This window comes from Trametes versicolor, assembly GCF_000271585.1.
Source record: "Trametes versicolor FP-101664 SS1 unplaced genomic scaffold TRAVEscaffold_9, whole genome shotgun sequence".
NCBI lineage: Eukaryota > Fungi > Basidiomycota > Agaricomycetes > Polyporales > Polyporaceae > Trametes > Trametes versicolor.
Window position 1 is genome coordinate 148,722 of NW_007360329.1, and position 14,871 is coordinate 163,592.

Below are 14,871 nucleotides of genomic sequence, written 5' to 3' on the forward strand. Positions count from 1 at the left end.
TCGGCTTAGCGCTTCCAATACTGTAGGACGAGCGGCCCTCGGGCTTGACCACCACGTAGGCGCGAATGACGGGTTGGAGGTTGCCAGAAGCATACATGCCGTGTCTGCGATGGGACGCTAATGAGTGGCTCAATAGGAGCACATGCAGTAGATGCTACGTACCCGAGCGGCGTGGGCGTTGTAATCTTCGGATGAACCATCTCTTCCGGAGTATTGAAGTCGGTGATGTACCCTATCGAAGACGTTTGAGTCACTAGAGATTGGTATCCACAGCGGTGATATGTAGGCATACCGAGCGATATGCGTACGGGGAGGCCTGTCTCGTTGACTGCTCTAGCGACGGTGAGATCTGAGATAGAAACAGGTGACTATGACAGTATTAGGAGAATCCTGTTACAAAATCCGGGTATTAGCTCACCGTAAAGCAGCACGTAGGCGAACCGGGGACTTGCTTGCTGAGAGTAGTCTCTTGTCCGGCCTTTTCAGACAATGCAGTTAGATTCAGAGAAACTCGCGCATACAAGGCACCGTAACACCAACCTCAATGATTACCCTGGTTTCACCGGGTATCTCTCTGGACGGGGTAACGGAGCCTTGAGGGCTCGAAAAGGCAAGCCTACCCATGTCCAAAATATGTAAGCTAGTGGGCCGCAATCTGGAGGAAATAAGAGACACTGACTGGCCGTTCCACTTCACGTTCACAACGAAGGATTCTGTGAATGCCGAACATCACATCAGCGAGTGCGAGCGAGTGGTTGATAGGCTTTGTTGACCGACTTTTGGCTGTCATAAAGCTGGTTCTGTTCGTGACCAAGCGCAGTGAGGCTCTGTACCACTGATGAATCCGCATATTCTGACCTCCATGGATCCAACATTGGCGTCGGGTACGATTTGAGGGGGACAACGTAGAGCCGCAGCTCGATGTCGTCTTCATAGTCGCCATCCCTGAATAGAAGTGAGCAAGCTGGAAGGTGTTAAAGGGAGGTGTCACGTACGTATAGAAGGCCAAGTCTTTGGTCGACATTGCGGCAGCTATCTCGTGATCGTTACAGGCAAGCTATAGCAGCTGGTAGTGGGCGTTTTCGGTGGAGGGGGCGGGTTGCTGACTACTGACAGAGGGCTACGCTCGGCTGGTTTTATACCAGTCGCAGACACAGTTCGAAAGGGATATATTTGGAATCTTCGGGCCTCGAGTGCTGCATACCTGTCCCTTGGCAGAGAATCCGACAGCGTCTAGGTGTCCAGCTTACGCTGTCTCAAAAACTGAATGGAGGGCAAATTCAGTCCCGAACGACGTGCCGGAAGTTGTACGCAAGGTGGACCAGGGTGGACCTGTACGAAAGGCGGTCCACCTTCTGATGACGCGACCCGTTCGTGGCGTATTTGCGTAGAATAGCACGCTGAGTAGACTTACGTCTCGTCAGAGGCCGTTTGCACACGTTGGTAGGGCCAGAGCACGAAGCCCAGCCCTCGTGATGTTTGGGTTCTCGGCAGTTCCTTCGTTCGTACGTCGCTGCGCCTAACTTGAACGTGAGAGATGACTGTCTGCAGGGTAGGTCGTGGACTTCTTGAAACCTTGTACGCCGCGCGTTTACTGGTGTTGCTCCGAGTCCGCGGAGTAGTACGTATTTGCAAAGCGGGGGGACCAGTGAGGTTACCATATTGCATGTACAGGGATCGCACTGTGGTAGGGAGAAAGTTGTACCCGACATTAGCGTAGGTGAGGATGGGGTGCACGAGCTCGCGCTCGGTGTCGATATCCTAGATGAACCCTGTGGACAGCGTGTGAGCTGCGAGCATGGGGAGTCCGCGAAGAGAGGGTCTGTGCATACCGAGCGAGATTGTTACAAGGCGCCCCATATTGTTGATCTCTTGAACTTGAGCGCCGCCGAGCGGGAAGCGACAGGCTCCTAAAGATACATGCGTGAGAGGTCCAGATGTCCACATCAAATGCTAACGGTGAAAAAGTATGTGAGCTGCCCAGATTGTGGCTGGTTTGGCGCGAGAGTGAGCGTGATGACCTGCCCAACCTATCGAAAAGGCATGGCATCAGAACAAAATTGCATCGCATACTGAACCGCCGGTACACTTACTTCAATGGGAATATAGGTCAGTCCTGAAGACGCCACCTGCGTGCTCGTTTGGTCGAATTGAGTATTCGAGTCCCAAGTCTAATCGTACCGACGTCCCCAGGTCAGCAAATACGTTCCGCATAGGGCCAAGGAAGTTACCGACTTGCTCGTCCAGGAAGGTTCCGATTCGTAGCGCCTTGTACATGGAAAATCAAAACGTCAGCTGAGGTTCAGCGTGTACCAACGGTCGACCGCCTGTTGACAGACCGGTTGCGGGCATAGCGATGACTCTATGCGGCAGTAAAGGCAGTGAGAATCAGTACGTCACACATTGGCAACATTGACTGACTTCCATGGAGCCGTCGAGGTCACCGTGTAAGCCGACACGTTCGTTGCGGTGGGGCCGGGACGCATCGTGAGGTAGAGACTGAGAGTAAGGGCCTTGCCGAGATTGAACCTAAGAACGAGGGTCACTTGGGTCATGCGAGACATTGCGGCAAGAGGGACGTACCCCCTAAAAAAAAGGTTCTTGGTGAATATTGTGATGGAGTGGAATGTATTGACTCATTATTGAGCGATGTCGAGTCAACAAACGTGGTACACAGAGAGAGAAATTGCGTGTGGTTTGCAAGGAAGACCACGCACGCTCGGTTCTATTCTGACCGCTTTCATAGATCGCGAGGAGAGCGCGTACTACTTCGAAGAAAATACCTTCTTCGTTCAGTGAGACTTCCTGTTAGAGCTTCGTGCCCCATTGACGCCACAAAAACACCTGACACCTAGAGCTGCTGGATAGGGGGCCCCGAGTACAGTAATCCAGAGCTCGCCGTGCCGGACCCCATAGGCATGGCGGACTGATGTCTTCGTGTAGATTCGACGTCAGGCCCGTGGTGGACTCGTACGAACGATGGCACGTCTGCTGAAGATGTCATTCGCACTCACAATGGCCCAATGGCACGTAAGCGTAGCAGGTCCTGCCGCTTGAACCATCAAGATGCGTTGACAAGCCCGGAACGCGCATCCGAGCGTTAGGGAGGTCCGTGTCGTGCAAACGCTACGGCGTCTCTGTTTGAGGGTAGAGTTGCCCTGCAAACGAGACACCATCTGAACACGGCAACTGGCTGGGAATGTCAGTCTCAAGGAACGCAATCCTGGTCAGAGAGTACCGGTACGCACATTGTCGCGCTTATCCGCATGATATCTACGTGTTGTGCATAGGTGGTGTCTTCGCAAAGTGATGCGCAGACACGCGGTGCCATCCTCCAAGAGAAGGCTGCGCTGCCGGGTACAGCGACTGGGGAGCCACATAGTATATCCAGAGAGAGCGTGATTGCCACGCTTAAGAGCGCTCAGCGGAGCATGCACGTATAGCATGAGCAGCCACAGCGAGGCCGCCGCACATGCACTGCGCATGATGCATATGCATGAAGTACTGGAGGTGGAGGTAACGTTCCGGGATGTGCATTGCAGCAGACCAAGCTAGACCAAGGCGTACCTCTCCGGAACTACCCGAAATTCGCACGCCCGTTGTTGTGCATCCGCTGCTGCCAAGCAAGTTTAAACCAAGGCATATCACTGGCATAGAGTCCGACTCGGAGTCGTCGCCCAGCACTCTCAGCTAGAACGTTAAACGACGCTCCGAACATGCGTAGTGCACAAGCGACTCAGCATACAAAAGAGAAGCTCGCGTTGCTCCGTATCGATATCATATTCAATCACGAACAGCCCTAAGGCTAGGTGGTAGGTACATACTCCCCGCTGATATCCTGTCGCGTGTGTGATGGAGCTCCGGGACACAAGAAAATAGGCTTTCGACGAAACAGATCACCTCATCAGAACCTGGAATTTGATGGAACTGGAGCGGGTAAGTCTAGGAGCGGGGTGCTGCCGCCGGAGTGGCTCATTCACCCCGATCGTGGTCGCGGTCCTCAAGCTTCAAGCTTCAGGCATTGTCCTTCGCCTGCTGTGCGTCGGTCCGCTCCAGAGTTTGCTGAGACTAGTCAGGAAATGCACATCGTAAGCCATCCATTCATGCCGCCAATATATTCACAACGTACCTTCTGATTGCCATTCTTCGGGTCCAGCTTGTCGTCTGGGGTCGGGAGCGCCTTATCAGAAATCGGCTGTACGGTCGCGATGCTGGGGTCGATCGAGGCCGTGAATGCGCCGGTACTCGCGTTGTATTGGATCAGGATGCTCGCGCTGGGGTCGAGGTTGAGCATGTCGAACTTCCCGATGGGCGTGCCGATAGGTCCGCCGCCGTTCGGCTTGGCCAGCGCAGCATCTTGCTGGCTGGGCGAGATGTGGACGCTGAGCATGCGCCGATCAGGATTCCCGTGGACGGAGAGACCGTCCCTACGGGGGCAACTATTAATTCGCCAATCGCAGTTAAGAGCCAGTAAACGTACCGGTTACTCTTGAAAGTGAAAATGGGATGGGCGATCTCCTGCGGGGTGCCGGAATATTCTATCAGTTCTACAGATAGCGCGTGAGCTCCAAGGTGATAAGGATCGCAACTTCCGGATTTACTCAGCGAAATGTCCGAAGGCTTCCCGTTGTTGTCGACCGCCTGAACCAGCAGCGGGGAAATGTGGGGCTCCTGGAGCCATGTGAGGGAGGTTCTCGTAGGGAGGTGAACGGGCTTACAGCGAACGTGTATGCAAGCAACTCAGCAGGGTGGTATTGCACAGGGGTAAGGCTGTTGAGCAGCTGAATCTCAGACTGTCGGAAGCCGAAGACGGTCAGGACATCCGAACTCTCTCGATCAGGATGAATCGCCGCACTCACGTCGGGTATATATTTATACTTCACAGGTGAATTCACATCGGCTTCGGGATCGAAGAATCCGATTCTATTGGTGCCAATGTCGGCACTTGGTTAGCAAGATACAATCTGCGCAATGTCACGGAACGTTACCGACCTTCCCGTCCAAGTCAGTTCCTGTTCGTATTGTCCTATGGATCGCGAACGTCATTCGAGGTCTAGCGAGCACCAGATATCAACAATTTGACCGACCATTCGCAGGCATGTCGACGACGCTGTACAGGACGCCGGGTGAGACTCGGTCTGTTACACATCGAGAGTATCCACTTACTTCCATGGAGCGCGAGGCATGCCTACGGTGTAAGATTTATCCTCATTGATGAGGTCGCCGGAGCGAGTGGTGAGGTAGAGGCTCAGGGTGACGGCCTTGCCCAAATTCACCCTTGTAACAGTAACTTCGTCAGCTCGGTCTTACATTTCCATACAATGAGGCACATACCCCTTGAAAAACAGCTTCTTGGCGACCATGAAGGATGAGAAGAGAAGTGAGCGATGTAGAGACTACCAGTGCGGTACGAAGAGATGAGAGAGGTGTGGGTCGACAGAGGCCGTGCCCATGCAGTCTTATACTGTCGGCCGTGGTCGAGCACGGGAAGACTCTTTCCGTAAAAATATCTCTCCTCCGTATGTCGAGGTCGCGGGCTCGCGCTGTGAGCCCCTCTGGCGCCACAACAACATCCGGAATGAGGCAACTGAATAGTATGCCCATGATGAGAGGACGTGCTTCAGCTCGCCGCACCAGGCGTTGAACGCATGGTGGACTTTTCCTTGAGGACGTGTACGACGCTGGGCGCGTGGTGGACTTGTAGAATTGGCGGTATGTCTCCTGACAGCGTCATTCGCGCTCACGATTTCCCGGCGACACGTAAGCGTAGCAGAACCTGTCTATGCGAGCGTTCAGATGCGGCGATAACTTCAGAAGGCGCAGCTGAGCTCCGGCGATCGTCGGGTAGCCAAAGTGTCCAGTGCTCTTCGCTTTTAGGCTGGAGCGACCATGTCCGCTACGAGATATAACCTAGACATAGAAAAGAAGAGGGAATTAGGCGAAGAAATGATAACAATCTGGCAGCAGTATTACTTGCCTGCACACACTACTGTCACGCCTGAGCGTTGTACTGTAAGTGTCGCTCAGCGACTATTTCGACGATTAGACGCGGCTTGTCTTCGCTAATGCGATTTGCGGACACGTTATGCCATCACGGTGCAGCTCCAGGAGAAGACTGTCAGTGTAAGTACGGCGGCATGAGGGCTGCAATATATTTGCAAGCCGCGCGACTCCCGCGCGTAGGAGCGCTCCGCGGAACATAAGCATCCGTATGGTTTCAGCGGAATCCAGCTGATAGGAACTCGGTGGGGGCTGCCGTGCACACAGGCAAGTTAAAGATGGAGGTAAAGTTACCAAGAGCGTTGTGTCGCGGCAGACGCCCGTGTGCTTCGAAAGGGTCCGCGGCCCCGGCACTACCCGAAGTTCACACAGCAGTTGTGAACCTAATCAATGGTGCATCCAAGGCACATCCACGCTCCGCGGCTCCGAACGTGTTGCTCCTCTTTGCTGCACGTCCACCACGAGGGCTCCTTCTACGGCCTTAGGCTCACATGCACCTCCTCGTTCTCTCGGAGCTTCATCACTCGACATGTGCATCGCCGTGATAACGCGCCCCAATCCCTACCGGTACCTGCTTGAATGACGGCGGAGGGCTCAGGCGCTATGACATCACGGAACAGCCCTCCCTACGCTGAACACGAGTCCACGACACGATGTTCAGCACCGAAACACGAGCCTTGCGACTCGCTTATGGCACCACCGACGCCGGTCGCGCCTCAATTGGCGGTATATTCCGTCATTTGTGCGGGTGCGTACGCCCGCTGGCTCAATCTTCAACCCGCTTATCCTTACCGGCACCCGTACAATGTGTACGAGGCGGAAGGCAATATCGCTGTTCCTGATATGCTAATGAGTCGCCCAGACCGCTAGCGACGGCCTCATCTCGACGATGATCTCGTCGGGAAGAATCCATCAAAAGACAAAGTGTCTCATCGCCATCTGGTCCAAAAGTTTTCCTAGCTCGTCCTCGCACTCATCTTAGGATCCCCGACAATAAGGGTATATGCCTGATGACAATCCGGACAAGAATCCGCCTTTGGGAGGCCGTATTCCTGCGCTGATACGGACAGATCGAGTGTTTGACGTCAATACTCGGTCAGGACAGCGAGCTCGACGCTGGGGGCATGCCTGTTGGTCGTCGACAGCGCTGCATTGCACGCCTGAGAACACAAGACGAGATCTCACAATGATTTCTCATAAAATCCTGGGAGCCGAGTTGCCCCAATGCGCATCGTGCCAGTGGCCCAGTCGGCCCGTCTACGTCACCCAAAGGCGGCCGCAGCGTATCCCACTGCCTCGAGGCCGGCTCGAGGCCATGCTATCTCCAGGATCCACCACTCCCGCATCGCCATCTGGCGTTGAATCTCGCTTATTCTCATATACGGGCGACGATTTTCAATGCCAGGAACACGAAGACCGGTGCTAGCAATGTATATGACCGAAGCCAAGCCTAGCGGCATCCCAGCCTGCTATTTCGGAATATTGTCATCGGTAACCGTATATCTACCGCCGTCGACGCCGATGGGTGTCCTTCTACCCGCCACTGGGCACTCGCGCTTCTTTCGCTTCGACTCCAACCACCACAAGGGTCCTCGCGTTTGGGTGAGCCACTTTGGATGCTTCTCATGTGTCATGGACTCACGCAGCGATGCCTTCAGATCGACGATGTTGGCTCTGGCGTTATTCGTTTTCTATACCCTGCCGCGGCTCAGCTTCATACCCCTCACCTCTGCGTCGTCTGTGGTGGGCCCCTGGTACGGCGGAGGGCGTAACAAGATTGCGCCAAAGGTGTTCATTATCGACGCTGTGAGCCACGGCCCACTTCGGGTTCCCTGTCTCTTGCTATTGCATATACTCACCCCTCTATCTCCAGTTCGATTCCGAAGGAGATTCGTGGTACGGCATCCGGGACTTCAACGTGCTGGCCCGCAATATCACCGTTCCAGGCTTCTCCCCGCTGTTTCCCGACGCCCACTGTACACGCGACGGCTCTATCTGCCAGCTCACCACAGGAGAGGCAGAGATCAACGCGGCCTCGACGATCACCGCCCTCGTCCTCTCGCCCTTCTTTGACCTCCGACAAACCTACTTCCTCGTCGCCGGCATAGCAGGCATTAGCCCGAAGGTGGGCACCCTCGGGACTGTCACGTTCGCCCGGTTCGCCGTCCAGGTCGCACTGCAGTACGAGTTCGACGCGCGCGAGATCCCCGCGGACTGGCCCACCGGCTACGTCCCGCAGGGCTCCCTCGCGCCTAACATCTACCCGCAAACACTCTACGGCACGGAGGTCTTCGAGCTGAACGAGGACCTCCGCCAGGCCGCGATCAAGCTCGCGAAGACTGGGACGCTCGCGGATGATGCGCAGTCGCAGGCGTACCGCGCGCGCTACGCAAATGGGTCATCGTTCGCGGCGGGCGCCGCGGCCCCGTCCGTGGTCGCGTGCGACACCGCGACGTCGGACGTATTCTGGTCAGGCAACCTGCTCGCGGCCGCGTTCGAGAACGCGACGCACATCTGGACGAACGGGAGCGCGACGTACTGCACGACGCAGCAGGAGGACAATGGGATCCTCGAAGCTCTCCTGCGCGGGGCGCGCGCACGACTCGTCGACTTCTCGCGCGTGATCATCATGCGAACCGCGTCCGACTTCGACCGGCCGTATCCCGAGCAGAGCGCGGAGGCCAACCTGTTCGAGTTCTCGCCCGGGTTCGGCATCTCGATCGCGAACCTGCCCGCCGCGGGTGTGCCCGTCGTAAAGGGCATCGTGGCGCAGTGGCACTCGCGCTTCAAGAAGGGAATCAAGCCGAGGAACTACGTCGGGGACATCTGGGGGACCCTGGGTGGTACGCCGGACTACGGGCCTGGCAGCATCTTTGCGGACAAAGGCAGCGCGGCCAATGGAGCTGTGGTGGCACGGCGATCTTTGCGTCGCTCCTACGCAGCTCGCCGCGGCGCTAACTGAATGCGTACCTTTGGGTCATGATTTACGCCTGTAACGAACTGGACTCGCCTCAGAGACGATTTATGATTACGACGATTACGAACACTGGCATATATACCGTAGCCGCACTATTCTGCATCCTATGTACTACTACTTAGCAGCGCTGTCTTACTACGTAGCCTTTAGACTATTTCTTGGACTTCATACCCCTTCAATATCATACTGAAAAATGCCACATGTCACCTACTCTTAGCTGACTGTCAATGTGGGCCGGAAAGTCTCGTTAACATCAGGATAAGTAGCTGCAGGTGTGAACGAGCACGCTGCTTGAGTGACGTCACCGACACTTTAGATCTTTAGACTCAGCCCAACAAGCGCGCGGTGAGCGTACTCGGCCAAACCTCCGACCACCATCATCTCAGCACTCGGTCCTCTTTCTTTTCTCATGCTACCTGCGCGCGTTGGTCAGTGGTACTATCTGTAGTAATGCAGTCCAAGAGTAGGGGTTACTATTATTTGTGACTGGCTTACAAGTCTCATCGCGCCAATGCGGCCAGCTATCAACGTTGTCGATGTTGACGAGTTCGGATTCGTAACTTGGGCCATCTTCATGCGGGCCCGTACAGACTCCCCTCTGAACTTTCAGAGCCTGTACAAACAAATGGGATTCATGGTACGCAACCCTGCTTGATTGCTTCGGAGGCACACTGACATCATCAAACTCACAGAAGATGGAACCCGATCGTGCGCGCTTGAAGCCGCGGGTGGCACCTCGAGTAAAGCAAAACAGCACATCTGTATGCCGCAAAGCGCATCCGATATATTCGGCCTTGTTAGAGTCTGTGCATGATGCCATCGCCTGAGAGTGCTTGCGGATGCGCCGTCGACGTGCTAGTACCCACCGACCGGTACGCTTCGCCTCGTGCAAATCTCATCTCTAGACATAAAGCAGACGAGACCCGCATTACGCTTCGGGCTTTTCGCCACCCTTGCGTTGTCGGGCCTAGATTATCGAAATGATGAGGGCGCTCGCACTCCGCCGACTTCACGGTATGTGGCGTACTTCTCCTTTGTGTCTCCCGCCCTCGCGTGCACCTCGCGTGCACAGCCCGACTGACGCTACAAAGAAGCTTGCCGCCGCCGACGCCGCCGCCTCTGTTATCGTGATGGGGAGGGCGTGCATCTGCGCGGACGCTGTCACTATAAAAGGGCGGCGGTCTTCACCCTTGACCCTCAGGTCGCCTCGGATTCACTGGCTTCCCGACCCCCCACATCTGTACATATTCCTCCCCACTCGTCTTCTTGCACATATTTCTCTCCCTAATCATCTCTAGTCTTCTATCCCTCCCCCTCGCGTCCATGACTGCACCCACAACCCAACAATATTCCGCCATCCCCGTCGACGGGCAGCCGCAGGGGCAGCGCATGTCTGTTCGTGAACAGGGAAAGCGGCTCTCCCAGCTTGCCAGCCCCTTGGGAGACTTGATCGACCTCAATCGTGTGAGTACCAGTGCTACCCTACTGTGCTATGCAGCAGGGCGCATTATGCTTATTATCCTTCGCATGTCAGGCCCAGTTCGCAACGGCCGCTCCCAGCACGCCGTACTCGATTTCATTCCCGGACACCCGCTCCCCTCCGGCCATAGAATCAGCTACCATCGCCGGGCGGACCCCTAAGTCTAGCATCAGCAACCAGAGTGACACGACAGCTGTTGCGTCGCCAGGATCAGAGACTCGGAAGGCTGGTGAGCGCTGTTGTCCGTTCTGCTTTGGCATTCGCTCACTCGACCCCGGGAAGTCTTGGGCAGCGATGACGTAGAGGCGCACAGCAAAGGCCGAGTACTGCATGCAGCCAATAAACCCTGGCCTCTGCGCCGGCGATTCTCCGTAACCCTCGTCTTGGCCATGCTCGCCTGTGCGGTGACATTGGTAGTGTTGCCATTCACCGGCAAGGGAAAGGCAGGTACGTGTCCGTATTCTTTTCGATACGCCAGGGAGGCTGTATCTGTTCTCTGGTGCGTGCAGGGTGGGACACACCTGTCTTGATCAAGTTCGCACAAGCGAGTGGCTGGAGCCATCTGCTTTTTGTGAGTCTCAGATCCTCCATAATATGTATCATGATAACTGACCTGTCAATCGCCACTCAAGACCATCCCTCCCAACATCTTGTCTATGTTGATCTCCGCACTCTGGTGTTGGACGGACGCTGAAGTCAGAAGACTTCAGGCAAGTGCCAGCTCAGTATCCGAATGACGTCCTGTACATCAGCTCATCGCATATATGGCTAGCCCCTCCTCAATCTCGCATCGCGACCTGTCATTGCAGAGCGGTCGTTGACTCTGGACTACAGCAAGTGCGTATAGAACCTCTCCCTCCCCGTGACGTGAATTACAGTCACTCACAATTGCGGTCTAGCGTATTTGTGGCGTTCTTTATGACGGTCAAATGGGGCCGAGATGTCCTGGTCACTTTGTCGACCTTGTGCGCCATCCTCAGTATGGCTCTACAGCCATTGAGCGGCGCCCTGTTCACGGTGCGGGAGGTGTGGTGGGTGCAACCCGGTGTGTTCGCAGTTTGCCGTGTTACGAAGCGCGCGCTCACTGGAATCACAACAGCTACCACGGTCAGCAGCATTAAGCGGGTCGGACTCAGCCAGGCTGCCAGTTTCTTGGATATGACTTGTATGCGTGATTTATATCTTCCGCGAAGATGTTCTGACGTATCTCCGGATTCAGCTTTCCAAGCGGCATCGAGCTTCGCTTCGGCCGACGTCATGTACAACATCAGTTCGCCGCCATTCGTGTCCGGAGGTTACACCGTTGCCGAGTTCGAGGTGCGCGCGATCACCTCGCTATCATATCCCGTGCGGATGCTCATGCCAGTGCTTATTTCCAGCTCCCCGATGTCGTCAACGGCACCGTGTACACCAATCGGTCAGCAGTCCTCAACCAGGCGTCATGTGTCGCACCAGACAGCGTGAGTAGTCTTCCCATAGTCTACGGAAGCGTGATCTAACTAGTACGTTGCCCCTCTAGATCGCTCAGACCAACGTAATCAGTGCGCCGCTGATCTGGCACAACACGGCGTTGTTCGGTCAATGCGAGTATCAGTGGACCGTCGAAAGCAATGCGACTTACCTCTACGGTACGTCCTTCGTTCCCTCTCTCGTTCGCTTTTCTAAACCGCGTGGGATACTACAGGACTGGCACCGGGGAACTTCGTGGGGTGCGGTCAAGATCTCGAGAGCGTTCCAGTGCAGTACCGCCCGGTGCTATTCTGGTTCTTCAAGTACGGGGAACAGCCGAGAGCGTCGATGGTCCTTTGCACCCCGCACGCGACCAGCCTACAGGTATCCGTCGCGATAGACGTCACGGCGCGGACGACGGAGGTGGTGCCTCTACCCGCTTTTCCAGACGACACCAGCGTCGCGGACATCGGCTCTTTCGCCTACAACGGTATCTTCTTCGATGAGTCTGCCCTGGACGAGACGGCGCTGGCACGGCTCCAGGCGATCCAGCAGCAGCTCCCGGGGGCGATCTTTGAGGCGGCACGCAACAAGGATCCTTTCCTCATGCAGACGTTCATCAACTATGGCTTTACCGCGCTGACGCGTGACATATACGTGAGCATTTTTGCGACAGCACCTTCGTTCGCTCGCTGACGCGCTCAATCCGCCCACTAGACCACGTATCTCAGCCTCGTCGCCAAGAGCGTGTACTTCGTCGATGACGACGAAAACGCGCAAGTCTCCGTGCGCGTCGGCACCATCTGCAGCCGCCTCTTCCTAGTGTAAGCCTCCCGCTACTCCGTCGTCCCCTTCGTGCGCTAACGCCCCCTTCTCCAGGCCTTTGGCGGCCTGCCTGCTCTCACTAGTGATGTTCTTGCTGTTCTTGGGCGGGATCGCCCTGCACGTCTTCCACTTCAGGGCGCGCCGCGGCCTAGTCATCCCTCCACACTTCGGCACGCTCAGCGCCGCCATCTGGCTCGCCGCGCAGACGGACCTCATGCGCACGCTCGCGGAGGACAGCGTGGGCCCCGAGAAGATCGGGAGCGTGCTTTCGGGGCTTCGCTTTTACATCGACAAGAGGGCGTGGCGGATCTTCAGCGTCCCGGACGACCGGCCGCGGAAGGACCACCGGATGGGCAGGTGCGTCGCGCGTCTCCGCCGGATGACTGCCGCGTTGTTCTCGCGGAAGGCGGCCGCTGTCGGGGAGCCTGCACTTTCGGTTTGACGATGCTAGGGCGCGCGTACTCCAAATTTCCGCCGGCCCTCTGTGCCGGCCTTCTACTCTCAAGTCTATGTTTAATGTTAATGGCTGTCTCCCTCTCCCTCTCCCGCATCTCGCACTGTTATGTATACTAATTCGTTCGATTATCCATTACATACGCATTTTCGGTCCACCCCGCCAGACGGGTACCATTTACATTGTCCGCACACCATCGTACTCCCCCATTATCCAGCTAGCCCTGGCACTGTCTCCATAGCATATCTCATACCACGATCGTGTAGCATTCTTATCTATCAATAGCAAGCATCGCGCGCGCGCGTCCATTATCCCAAACCTTGCTTTGTTTGTTACCTTTACCCGGGACACCATTCTTCACGGCGAATCAATCGCACGGCACACCAGACATAATGGAGATCGGATGACTATGCATTCGCGATATGGGTCGTATTGATACACGAATAAGCTAGTGATACAAAAAGAATAACGATATAATGCAGGGTGATTCGAGTCGTGAACGAAATCCGATGTGGGCGCTGCCCCGGCGAGTGATGTAACGGGGGGAGAAGGAGTGTGCGGACGCGCGGTCGTCGCGGCGAGTGGGTGCGAAGGGGAGGTCGTTTCGTTTAGCGTTTGAATGTAGCGGCGAGTTTTAATGCCGTTGTGGGTGTGTGAGGTTTAGTATTGGGTGCGCGTATATGCGGCTTGTCTTGAGTCTTGAAGGAGGGGGCGCGGAGGCGCGAAGATGGGGAACAGGAGCGGAGAGCGCGGCTCACGTGCGCAGGACGAAGAAGGCGGTGACGGCGATGGCGGCGAAGAGGAGGATGGAGACGAGGAGCGCGTAGAGGCACCGCTTCGCCCATTTGATCTCCGTCCGGCGCATCGACTCGATGATCTCCTGCCGCTCGTACTCCGGCTTCGAGGTCTCCCAGTCCGAGGGTGCCTGCAGCGGCGAGAGGAGGATGAATGCGCCTACGACCCAAAAGAGGGGGAACACTGCGAAGACAACTCGTAAGGACGGAGCGCGAAGACTCGATGGATAGAGGAGACTTACAGAAGCCAAACTTGAACAGGTACATAGCCAATGTAGGCTGGTCCGACACGGTCGTGTACGCAGGAGGCTCGATCGAGCACTCGTACGGCGGAGGCGCGAGGGCCTCAACGTCGATGGGGGTAGCGGCACGCGCATCGTCGTGCCGGCTGTCGCGTGTGCCGCGCGAGCTCGAAGCCCCGAAGAAGTCGTCGACCGCGTTGGACGCGGTCTCGTCGATGGACGCGTTGGCGCGAGTCGAGTGGATGCGTGCGGGGGCCGGCTGAGGGAGCTGGGCCTCGATATCGAGCTCGGGTGTGGCCGGGCGGGTGAAGAGGCCGAGGACGGTGGGGCGGGAGGGGGAGGCGGTGGACGAGGAGGCAGACATGGCTGGCAGGACTGGCTAAGGGATGCGAGTGCGGGAGGAGTTGGGCGAGGGCTGGAGGGCTGATGACGAGAGCATGGCTGCGAGTGCTGGGGTATATAACCCTCTCCGAGACGCAATCGAGAGAGCAATCGAGGAGGTCTTCGCAAGCGAATGGACGCAATCCATCCCGCTTCCGTTGCGAGGCACCCGAGCCCCGATTGCCTTTCGACCAAGCACCACCAAACATTGTCTCCTGCCTTATATGGCAGTTTCCGGCAAAGTGAGCGTCTCCTGAGCCGGACGCTTT

The 14,871-nt window shown here is 56.4% G+C and overlaps 7 protein-coding genes across 7 annotated transcripts; 2 read left to right on the forward strand and 5 right to left on the reverse strand.

Annotated features, from left to right (window-relative positions):
• Positions 1–5: 5 nt before the first annotated feature.
• Positions 6–1,024, reverse strand: TRAVEDRAFT_22013 (uncharacterized protein; the record flags this gene model as incomplete). Its single annotated transcript, XM_008042672.1, has 8 exons — positions 6–117; positions 163–232; positions 293–368; positions 419–478; positions 541–616; positions 680–713; positions 812–945; positions 996–1,024. 8 exons carry the CDS (start codon positions 1,022–1,024, stop codon positions 6–8), a joined length of 591 nt encoding a protein of 196 aa, XP_008040863.1.
• Positions 1,025–1,844: 820 nt separating this feature from the next.
• TRAVEDRAFT_49969 (uncharacterized protein) lies at positions 1,845–2,564 on the reverse strand (the record flags this gene model as incomplete). The annotated part of the gene is made up of 6 exons (XM_008042866.1): positions 1,845–1,910; positions 1,959–2,030; positions 2,094–2,171; positions 2,236–2,268; positions 2,314–2,362; positions 2,422–2,564. 6 exons carry the CDS (start codon positions 2,562–2,564, stop codon positions 1,845–1,847), a joined length of 441 nt encoding a protein of 146 aa, XP_008041057.1.
• Positions 2,565–4,014: 1,450 nt separating this feature from the next.
• Positions 4,015–5,363, reverse strand: TRAVEDRAFT_49970 (uncharacterized protein; the record flags this gene model as incomplete). Its single annotated transcript, XM_008042867.1, has 10 exons — positions 4,015–4,068; positions 4,130–4,427; positions 4,481–4,547; positions 4,602–4,671; positions 4,719–4,793; positions 4,860–4,923; positions 4,993–5,026; positions 5,088–5,110; positions 5,167–5,277; positions 5,335–5,363. The coding sequence occupies 10 exons, from the start codon at positions 5,361–5,363 to the stop codon at positions 4,015–4,017; spliced, it is 825 nt and encodes a 274-aa protein (XP_008041058.1).
• A 2,158-nt stretch (positions 5,364–7,521) lies between these two features.
• TRAVEDRAFT_59809 (purine nucleoside permease) lies at positions 7,522–9,175 on the forward strand (the record flags this gene model as incomplete). The annotated part of the gene is made up of 3 exons (XM_008043065.1): positions 7,522–7,588; positions 7,766–7,806; positions 7,874–9,175. The coding sequence occupies 3 exons, from the start codon at positions 7,522–7,524 to the stop codon at positions 8,960–8,962; spliced, it is 1,197 nt and encodes a 398-aa protein (XP_008041256.1). The 3' UTR covers positions 8,963–9,175.
• A 169-nt stretch (positions 9,176–9,344) lies between these two features.
• TRAVEDRAFT_30321 (uncharacterized protein) lies at positions 9,345–9,799 on the reverse strand. Its single transcript, XM_008042736.1, has 4 exons — positions 9,670–9,799; positions 9,499–9,614; positions 9,472–9,476; positions 9,345–9,436 (listed from the first exon to the last, which is right to left on the reverse strand). Exons 1-4 carry the CDS (start codon positions 9,754–9,756, stop codon positions 9,390–9,392), a joined length of 255 nt encoding a protein of 84 aa, XP_008040927.1. The 5' UTR covers positions 9,757–9,799; the 3' UTR covers positions 9,345–9,389.
• A 501-nt stretch (positions 9,800–10,300) lies between these two features.
• Positions 10,301–13,386, forward strand: TRAVEDRAFT_73366 (uncharacterized protein; the record flags this gene model as incomplete). Its single annotated transcript, XM_008043066.1, has 14 exons — positions 10,301–10,441; positions 10,512–10,686; positions 10,740–10,904; positions 10,967–11,028; positions 11,090–11,152; positions 11,230–11,294; positions 11,357–11,502; positions 11,557–11,622; positions 11,677–11,774; positions 11,837–11,917; positions 11,977–12,085; positions 12,142–12,563; positions 12,624–12,730; positions 12,786–13,386. 14 exons carry the CDS (start codon positions 10,301–10,303, stop codon positions 13,171–13,173), a joined length of 2,088 nt encoding a protein of 695 aa, XP_008041257.1. The 3' UTR covers positions 13,174–13,386.
• A 392-nt stretch (positions 13,387–13,778) lies between these two features.
• On the reverse strand, positions 13,779–14,585 carry TRAVEDRAFT_59811 (uncharacterized protein; the record flags this gene model as incomplete). Its single annotated transcript, XM_008043067.1, has 2 exons — positions 13,779–14,163; positions 14,222–14,585. 2 exons carry the CDS (start codon positions 14,583–14,585, stop codon positions 13,940–13,942), a joined length of 588 nt encoding a protein of 195 aa, XP_008041258.1. The 3' UTR covers positions 13,779–13,939.
• Positions 14,586–14,871: the final 286 nt, after the last annotated feature.